Raw genomic sequence first — 10,000 nt, 5'->3', positions numbered from 1 at the left:
CTCTCCTTCACCTCTCTTCTCCCTCCCTCCTCCTCTCTCTCTCTCCTTCACCTCTCTTCTCCCTCCCTCCTCCTCTCTCTCTCTCCTTCACCTCTCTTCTCCCTCCCTCATCCTCTCTCTCTCTCCTTCACCTCTCTTCTCCCTCCCTCCTCCTCTCTCTCTCTCCTTCACCTCTCTTCTCCCTCCCTCCTCCTCTCTCTCTCTCCTTCACCTCTCTTCTCCCTCCCTCCTCCTCTCCCCTCTACTTCACCTCTCTTCTCCCTCTCTCCTTCTCTCTCTGGTTAAAAGGATTTTCTCCTGGTCACATTGATAACTACCAGATACCAGATGAGCTCCCATCCAGGTCTATGTGCTTCTAAGTGGAGACGGAGAGAGTTAGGAAGGTTTAACCTACAGGCTGGGTGTGTGGTCCCTCTCCAGTACCTTCCAAGTATACAGACTGTGTGTGTGTGTGTGTGTGTGTGTGTGTGTGTGACCCACCCTCCTGGAGGACAGCGTCGGGGCAGTAGCAGTGCAGCAGGGCGGCCAGCGCGCGGCCGTCGGTCGTGTCCTTCAGCAGGTCATCCACCAGGGGGAGCGCCGGAGCGCCGCCACGCAGCACCGCCTCCCTCCGGTCCCGCCACTGCAGCCATGGCAACAAACACAGGGACACGGCAATCAGGAGGATAATGCATCTCTCTCTCTCACACACACACACACACACACACACACACACACACAAACACACCCTCAAACACAAATGTATGCACGGTACATACACACTAGGGTTGCCCGGTGTACCGGTACCAATGGTAGAGCGCGGTACCAGAACGGCACGGTACATATGATACCATACTGCTGGACCAACGCTAGTAACGTAGTACCACAACAACACTGCTAAAAACAAACTTCCAAATCCAATAGCAAGCGGGTTCCACTGTCCACGCGCCGTCCAATAGCTGCGCTGGCGCTGGCCCCTGCTGTCCGGGATGTGAGGGGAGTCAGTAATCCAAGGGATGACATGTGAAAGTGTAAACACTTATTTCCAACATGGTCCTTTGATATTCACATACAAGACAATAACGCAAAACATTTATTAACCCCCCAAACAAAACTAAACAAAATTATGGATTAAGATCATTTAAGAAAAAACAGGAAGTTCTAGCAAGTAGGCTAGATTTAGGTATTCTTATCTGGTCACCTTAGTCCAGAGATAAGCTCTAAGCTGTCCTCTAAAAGCCCTTCTAGTTTCTGCCTGTTTTATATTAAGTGGAAGGCTGTTCCACAGCAATGCTCCCGTATAAAAAAAGGAACCACGACGTTGACGACGGCAAACCCATTTGCAGAAAGTGTTTAAAACCCATATTAGCCAAGGAGGGATCCATCAAATCTCGTGAGACACCTCCATGTGAAACTGAGACACCTCCATGTGAAACTGAGACACCTCCATGTGAAACTGAGACACCTCCATGTGAAACTGAGACACCTCCATGTGAAACTGAGACACCTCCATGTGAAACTGAGACACCTCCATGTGAAACTGAGACACCTCCATGTGAAACTGAGACACCTCCATGTGAAACAGTGAGAAGTGAGCAGGCGGTTGATGAGGACTCAATGTGTGTGAGTGAAGTTAATATTATACCTTTTGTTATAGGAGGAATTAGCTAAGATATATCCTTATTGTGTGAATATAATAACATGGATTCTGAAACTTTGAAAGATTTGTAACCGCAGTTGCTAACGTTAGCTAGCACTAGCATAGTTCTAGCTAGCAACTGCACAACAGGCACTAAGCCATGTGTGTTGTGTTTAGCTAGCTAGCTGCTAACGTCAGCTAGAACTAGCCTGCAACTGCACAATAGTCACTCACTAGCAAGCCATGTGTGTTTTATTTAGCTAGCTAGCTAACAACATAAAGCTGAAGTGAAAAGTGGATGCTGTGGCAGCCTGCAAGTCATATTTAATCCTCCTGTCTTCTTGGTCAAATCTGACAGATTTACAATTTCTCTCTCTAAAAATGTAGTTTATTTCATCTGTTTGTCTGAAGGTTCATGACTTTGTTCACACATGGCATCTGAACACACAAAATCCATTTTGAGATTTTTTTGCATGCCATGTGGCATAACAGCCATACTGTTTTCTTACATTGGTCGTGCATTGGTCTGGAACACGAATAATGAAACTTAGCATTACATCCCAACCAGCCATGTCATATGAGCTTGCTCACTTGCTACCTGGAGGTAAATTGCTAGGCTTGTTGCTAGCTACCTGTTTTGTAGTGTACACTGTTCATGGCAATATGGCGTTCGATCAGCTATTTGCATGTGGTAGCGAGGGGGCAGTTTCTAAAGAGGGGGATAAAGTTTCTTAAAAATGCAATGTCTAGAAATGGACAGAAAGCTTCATCAGAGTGCAATCAAGTGCGATGTATCTTTTTATAAATGACTAAAGGCACATCTGTCTAATTTTTGCCATAGTATCGCAATACTACACAGAACTGTGATACTTTAAACGGTATCGTACCATGGGTCCCAATTTTGGTACAGTGACAACACTAATACACACACACACACCCTCAAACACACAAATGTATGTACACACACACATACAAACACATATATACACACACACACACAAATGTATGTACACACACCTTCACGCACATACACATGCATGCAGGCACCCACACACACGCATGCATGCACACACACACACGCACACAAACACACACACACACACAAACGGAGATTAGTTGGGGGTTATTCAAGCAGAGGGCGGGCTGTGATCCCAGAGAGCAGAGACAGGGAAGGACACCTCGCCACGCTGCAATGCTGTTATTCCCTCTCAGTGTAGTTGGGTTTCACCTGAACAGGTCATACAGGTGGCTGAGTCTGCTGTTACTGCAGAACCAGCCAATAGGTCTAGGCAGGTAGGTGGGGAGGTAGGTAGGCAGGTAGGTAGGTAGGTAGGTAGGTAGGCAGGTGGGTAGGCAGGTAGGTGGGTAGGTAGGTAGGCAGGTAGGTAGGTAGGTAGGTAGGCAGGTAGGTGGGTAGGTAGGTGAGTAGGTAGGTAGGCAGGTGGGTAGGCAGGTAGGTGGGTAGGTAGGTAGGTAGGTAGGTAGGTAGATAGGTAGGTAGGTAGGTAGGTGAGTAGGTAGGTAGGTAGGTGGGGAGGTAGGTAGGTAGGTAGGTAGGTAGGTGGGTAGGTAGGTGGGTAGGTGGGTAGGTAGGTAGGTAGGTAGGTAGGCAGGTAGGTAGGTAGGTATGTAGGTAGGTAGGTAGGTAGGTAGGTGGGTAGGTAGGTAGGTAGGTAGGTAGGTAGGTAGGTGGGTAGGTAGGTAGGTAGGTAGGTGGGTAGGTAGGTAGGTAGGTGGGTAGGTAGGTAGGTAGGTAGGTAGGTAGGCAGGTAGGTGGGGAGGTAGGTAGGTAGGTGGGTAGGTAGGTAGGTAGGTAGGTGGGTAGGTGGGTAGGTAGGTAGGTAGGTAGGTGGGTAGGTAGGTGGGGAGGTAGGTAGGTAGGTAGGTAGATGGGGAGGTAGGTAGGCAGGTAGGTGGGTAGGTAGGTAGGTAGGTGGGGAGGTAGGTAGGTAGGTAGGTAGGTGGGGAGGTAGGTAGGTAGGTAGGCAGGTGGGTAGGTAGGTAGGTAGGCAGGTATGGGGAGGTAGGTAGGCAGGTATGGGGAGGTAGTTAGGTAGGTAGGTGGGTAGGTAGGTAGGTAGCTAGGTAGGCAGCTAGGTACGTAGGTGGGTAGGTAGGTAGGTAGGTAGGTAGGTAGGTGGGTAGGTAGGTAGGTAGGTAGGTAGGTAGGTAGGTGGGTAGGTAGGTAGGTAGGTAGGTAGGTGGGTAGGTAGGTAGGCAGGTAGGTAGGCAGGTATGGGTAGGTAGGTAGGTAGGTAGATAGATAGATAGATAGATAGATAGGTAGGTAGGTAGGTAGATAGGTAGGTAGGTAGGTAGGTAGGTAGATAGGTAGGTAGATAGGTAGGTAGATAGGTAGGTAGGTAGGTAGGTAGGTAGGTAGATAGGTAGGTAGGTAGGTAGATAGATAGGTAGGTAGGTAGGTAGGTAGGTAGGTAGGTAGGTAGGTAGGTAGGTAGATAGGTAGGTAGATAGGTAGGTAGGTAGATAGGTAGGTAGGTAGGTAGGTAGGTAGATAGGTAGGTAGGTAGGTAGGTAGATAGGTAGGTAGGTAGGTAGGTAGGTAGGTAGGTAGGTAGATAGGTAGGTAGGTAGGTAGGTAGGTAGGTAGGTAGGTAGATAGGTAGGTAGGTAGGTAGGTAGGTAGGTAGGTAGATAGGTAGGTAGGTAGGTAGGTAGGTAGGTAGGTAGGTGGGTAGGTAGGTAGGTAGGTAGGTAGATAGGTAGGTAGGTAGGTAGGTAGGTAGGTAGGTAGGTGGGTAGGTAGGTAGGTAGGTAGGTGAGGAGGTAGGTAGGTAGATAGGTAGGTAGGTAGGTAGGTAGGTAGATAGGTAGATAGGTAGGTAGATAGGTAGGTAGGTAGGTAGGTAGGTAGGTAGGTAGATAGGTAGGTAGGTAGGTAGGTAGGTAGGTAGGTAGGTAGGTAGGCAGGTAGGTGGGTAGGTAGGTAGGTGCAGAGGCGTCATGCCTATAGAACTATAGGGGGCACGTGCCCCCTCAGATTTGGGGGTGTTATTTTTTTTTTCTTTACATTTCTGTTATTGTTTGTTTATCATTACATTTTACAATGCAGAGCTATGATTATTTTCTCTACTGAGCTGAATGTATTGTTTTAATTATGTCATAGACCACCTTGAAAAGCCACCATAACCTCTTTCAAAAAGCCAAACAACCTCTTTCCCTGTGGATTTGGTTTCTTCTAAATTAACACTAACCTGGAAGCCCCCCCCCCCCCCCTCGCCGTCTCAGATAAACACGTTTTCATGGTCTGCTTGCATACATTTAGATTAAGGTTGTCCTTAACTGATGAACAGGTCCTCCAAATATTAGGCTATTCCGTATATTTTAGATTCAATATACTTCATTCTTATATACAGTATATCATTCGTACCAATGCCAAGTGACAAAAAAAAAGGCGATTTGTTTTCCCTTACTTTTATTTTGAAAGTCCTTGAAAGAACGCTACCGGTAAGTTTAATTTCACACCGCTTGAGTGGCAGCTGGTAGTGTGCTGTGTCCTGATTTTAAACTGCAAAAATGCACACAAAAAAACACAAATTTTGCGCACGCTGTGCGCGCTATTAACGCCTCGCTATCTTGTGCCCCCTCGTTTTTTTGGGTTGCATGACGCCCCTGGGTAGGTGGGTAGGTGAGAGGGTTAGGGTCTCCATCACAGGTCCCCAAGGAGCTCTCCTGGACCACGGTGGATGACCTCTAGGGTGGTTGAAGGTCCTGGGGGGCTGTGGGCATTCTGGGGGTGGGAGGGGAGGGGAGGGGAGGGGAGGGGAGGGGAGGCGAGGCGAGGCGAGGCGAGGCGAGGCGAGGCGAGGGGAGGGGAGGGGAGGGGAGGGGAGGGGAGGCGAGGGGAGGGGAGGGGAGGGGAGGGGAGGCGAGGCGAGGCGAGGGGAGGGGAGGGGAGGCGAGGCGAGGCGAGGCGAGGCGAGGCGAGGCGAGGCGAGGCGAGGCGAGGCGAGGCGAGGCGAGGCGAGGCGAGGCGAGGCGAGGCGAGGCGAGGCGAGGGGAGGGGAGGGGGGGGGAGGGGAGGGGGGGGGAGGGGAGGGGGGTGTCTAAGGACAAAGATGAGGATAGGTGGACTTACAGGGCCCATTTGCCTGGAGACTTGGATGGCGGTTAGGGTTAGGGTTAGTAGGGTTAGGGTTAGTAGGGTTAGGGTTAGTAGGGTTAGGGTTAGGGTTAGGGTTAGTAGGGTTAGGGTTAGTAGGGTTAGGGTTAGTAGGGTTAGGGTTAGTAGGGTTAGGGTTAATAGGGTTAGGGTTAGTAGGGTTAGGGTTAGTAGGGTTAGGGTTAGTAGGGTTAGGGTTAATAGGGTTAGGGTTAGTAGGGTTAGGGTTAGTAGGGTTAGGGTTAGTAGGGTTAGGGTTAGGGTTAGGGTTAGTAGGGTTAGGGTTAGGGTTAGGGTTAGTAGGGTTAGGGTTAGTAGGGTTAGGGTTAGTAGGGTTAGGGTAAGTAGGGTTAGGGTTAGTAGGGTTAGGGTTAATAGGGTTAGGGTTAGTAGGGTTAGGGTTAGTAGGGTTAGGGTTAGTAGGGTTAGGGTTAGTAGGGTTAGGGTTAATAGGGTTAGGGTTAGTAGGGTTAGGGTTAGTAGGGTTAGGGTTAGTAGGGTTAGGGTTAGTAGGGTTAGGGTTAGGGTTAGGGTTAGTAGGGTTAGGGTTAGTAGGGTTAGGGTTAGTAGGGTTAGGGTTAGTAGGGTTAGGGTTAGGGTTAGTAGGGTTAGGGTTAGGGTTAGTAGGGTTAGGGTTAGGGTTAGTAGGGTTAGGGTTAGTAGGGTTAGGGTTAGTAGGGTTAGTAGGGTTAGGGTTAGGGTTAGTAGGGTTAGGGTTAGGGTTAGTAGGGTTAGGGTTAGTAGGGTTAGGGTTAGTAGGGTTAGTAGGGTTAGGGTTAGGGTTAGTAGGGTTAGGGTTAGTAGGGTTAGGGTTAGTAGGGTTAGGGTTAGTAGGGTTAGGGTTAATAGGGTTAGGGTTAGTAGGGTTAGGGTTAGTAGGGTTAGGGTTAGTAGGGTTAGGGTTAGTGATGTATATAGGAGGACAGGAGAGAGGTGTTAGCCTCACTAGCCCCGAGACAGGACGGGTCCTCTGATCTGGAGCTGTGGCGAGGGGCAGACAGGGGCAGACTGGGGCAGACTGGGGCAGACCGGGGCAGACTGGGGCAGACAGGGGCAGACCGGGGCAGACCGGGGCAGACTGGGGCAGACCGGGGCAGACCGGGGCAGACCGGGGCAGACTGGGGCAGACAGGGGCAGACTGGGGCAGACTGGGGCAGACTGGGGCAGACCGGGGCAGACAGGGGCAGACCGGGGCAGACCGGGGCAGACTGGGGCAGACTGGGGCAGACCGGGGCAGACCGGGGCAGACTGGGGCAGACAGGGGCAGACTGGGGCAGACCGGGGCAGACAGGGGCAGACCGGGGCAGACTGGGGCAGACCGGGGCAGACAGGGGCAGACAGGGGCAGACCGGGGCAGACTGGGGCAGACAGGGGCAGACAGGGGCAGACTGGGGCAGACTGGGGCAGACAGGGGCAGACTGGGGCAGACAGGGGCAGACTGGGGCAGACCGGGGCAGACAGGGGCAGACCGGGGCAGACTGGGGCAGACCGGGGCAGACAGGGGCAGACAGGGGCAGACCGGGGCAGACTGGGGCAGACTGGGGCAGACCGGGGCAGACAGGGGCAGACTGGGGCAGACCGGGGCAGACAGGGGCAGACCGGGGCAGACTGGTCCTGACAGAGCTGCTCTCACCAGTCTGCGCAGTCAGTCTTTTATTGATCACTTCATAGAATGTTCATATTCAAAACGACGACCCCACAGTTTACACTGCAGTTTACTTGGACCAAGAAGTTGTCGCCCCAGTGGCCATAGGGTCCATTTGAAACTCTCACACAGGGCATCTTAGTCTTTCTCTCTCTCTCTCTCTCTCTCTCTCTCTCTCTCTCTCTCTCTCTCGTTCACACACACACACACACACACACAGAGATAGTGCTGGTGTAGAGAGATAGTGCTGGTGTTGGGAGGTGTGTAGAGAGGCAGAATAGCGCTGGTGTTGGGAGGTGTGTAGAGAGATAGTGCTGGTGTTGGGAGGTGTGTAGAGAGATAGTGCTGGTGTTGGGAGGTGTGTAGAGAGATAGTGCTGGTGTTGGGAGGTGTGTAGAGAGATAGTGCTGGTGTTGGGAGGTGTGTAGAGAGATAGTGCTGGTGTTGGGAGGTCTGTAGAGAGATAGCGCTGGTGTTGGGAGGTGTGTAGAGAGGCAGAATAGCGCTGGTGTTGGGAGGTGTGTAGAGAGATAGTGCCGGTGTTGGGAGGTGTGTAGAGAGGCAGTGCTGGTGTTGGGAGGTGTGTAGAGAGGCAGAATAGCGCTGGTGTTGGGAGGTGTGTAGAGAGATAGCGCTGGTGTTGGGAGGTGTGTAGAGAGACAGTGCTGGTGTTGGGAGGTGTGTAGAGAGATAGCGCTGGTGTTGGGAGGTGTGTAGAGATAGTGCTGGTGTTGGGAGGTGTGTAGAGAGATAGCGCTGGTGTTGGGAGGTGTGTAGAGATAGCGCTGGTGTTGGGAGGTGTGTAGAGAGATAGTGCTGGTGTTGGGAGGTGTGTAGAGAGATAGTGCTGGTGTTGGGAGGTGTGTAGAGAGGCAGAATAGCGCTGGTGTTGGGAGGTGTGTAGAGAGATAGTGCTGGTGTTGGGAGGTGTGTAGAGAGATAGTGCCGGTGTTGGGAGGTGTGTAGAGAGGCAGTGCTGGTGTTGGGAGGTGTGTAGAGAGATAGTGCTGGTGTTGGGAGGTGTGTAGAGAGATAGTGCTGGTGTTGGGAGGTGTGTAGAGAGATAGTGCTGGTGTTGGGAGGTGTGTAGAGAGGCAGAATAGCGCTGGTGTTGGGAGGTGTGTAGAGAGACAGAATAGCGCTGGTGTTGGGAGGTGTGTAGAGAGATAGCGCTGGTGTTGGGAGGTGTGTAGAGAGATAGTGCTGGTGTTGGGAGGTGTGTAGAGAGATAGCGCTGGTGTTGGGAGGTGTGTAGAGAGATAGTGCTGGTGTTGGGAGGTGTGTAGAGAGATAGTGCTGGTGTTGGGAGGTGTGTAGAGAGATAGTGCTGGTGTTGGGAGGTGTGTAGAGAGATAGTGCTGGTGTTGGGAGGTGTGTAGAGAGATAGTGCTGGTGTTGGGAGGTGTGTAGAGAGGCAGAATAGCGCTGGTGTTGGGAGGTGTGTAGAGAGATAGTGCTGGTGTTGGGAGGTGTGTAGAGAGATAGTGCTGGTGTTGGGAGGTGTGTAGAGAGATAGTGTTGGTGTTGGGAGGTGTGTAGAGAGATAGTGCCGGTGTTGGGAGGTGTGTAGAGAGATAGCGCTGGTGTTGGGAGGTGTGTAGAGAGATAGTGCTGGTGTTGGGAGGTGTGTAGAGAGATAGTGCTGGTGTTGGGAGGTGTGTAGAGAGATAGTGCTGGTGTTGGGAGGTGTGTAGAGAGATAGCGCTGGTGTTGGGAGGTGTGTAGAGAGATAGTGCTGGTGTTGGGAGGTGTGTAGAGAGATAGCGCTGGTGTTGGGAGGTGTGTAGAGAGATAGTGCTGGTGTTGGGAGGTGTGTAGAGAGGCAGAATAGTGCTGGTGTTGGGAGGTGTGTAGAGATAGCGAGTTCCACGTCTGAAGCATGTTAATTTGTTTGTGATTCACTAGAATAGTCCTAATGTGAGTTTTATATGTTCTCCTTTCGGTTATATCCTTTCTTTCTCTCAATAACACGTCATTTTCTGACTCGCTGACATGGGACTAAATGAAGGTGATTATAATTGTGGGCTGAATCCATAGCCTAGCCTACATCTCACATTCACCTGCTGTCCTGTCTGCCTATAGGCTCTATAGGCTAACTATGTCCCATTCATTTGCAATGTGTATGTAATGTGCTGAACAAATTATAGCTCGCATTCCCCCAGTCTTTGACTTCCTATAATTGTGTTTTGTTGCTCTCCATATTGTTAAATATAGCCTAGTTTAGATAGGCCTAGCCTACATCTAGATTGAAAACACCGCCACCGGGTAAAATCTACCCGTAACCTATATAAAAATGCATTTTTTGAGCATTTTGAGATTGTCTCTCAATGAATAAGTAAGTTATAAATATACATTATTATTAGGGCCCGAGCACTGGCGGTGCGAGGCCCTATTGAAACTCGAAGGATTATTATTCTCCTTCTCCTTCTCCTTCTCCTTCTCCTTCTTCTTCTCCCCAAACAAATGCCTTTTTGGCGGCCTAAACATCGATGAAAACGGATGAAACTTTGCAGATACATCAGTCCCGGTGTAAATCGGATATTTCATGGGTGACGGAAATGGGCGTGGCAAAACGGCTCAAGAGCGCCCCCTGGAAAATTTAAAATGGCGAGCC

General features: G+C 50.8%; 1 protein-coding gene across 1 annotated transcript in view; it reads right to left on the bottom strand.

The window, feature by feature from the left end:
* Positions 1 to 10,000, bottom strand: part of camsap2b (calmodulin regulated spectrin-associated protein family, member 2b) — a gene marked incomplete at both ends in the record, with an annotated part of 190,165 nt that overhangs the window by 123,406 nt on the left and 56,759 nt on the right. The window contains one exon of the mRNA XM_084457876.1: positions 481 to 622. Within this exon, the coding sequence (XP_084314002.1) occupies positions 481 to 622 (142 nt within the window). The remainder of the gene's footprint in view (positions 1 to 480; positions 623 to 10,000) is intronic.

The sequence above is a fragment of the Borostomias antarcticus genome, assembly GCF_949987555.1.
Source record: "Borostomias antarcticus genome assembly, chromosome: 24".
NCBI classification, from domain to species: Eukaryota; Metazoa; Chordata; class Actinopteri; order Stomiiformes; family Stomiidae; genus Borostomias; species Borostomias antarcticus.
This window is presented reverse-complemented; position numbering and strand designations above follow the sequence as displayed.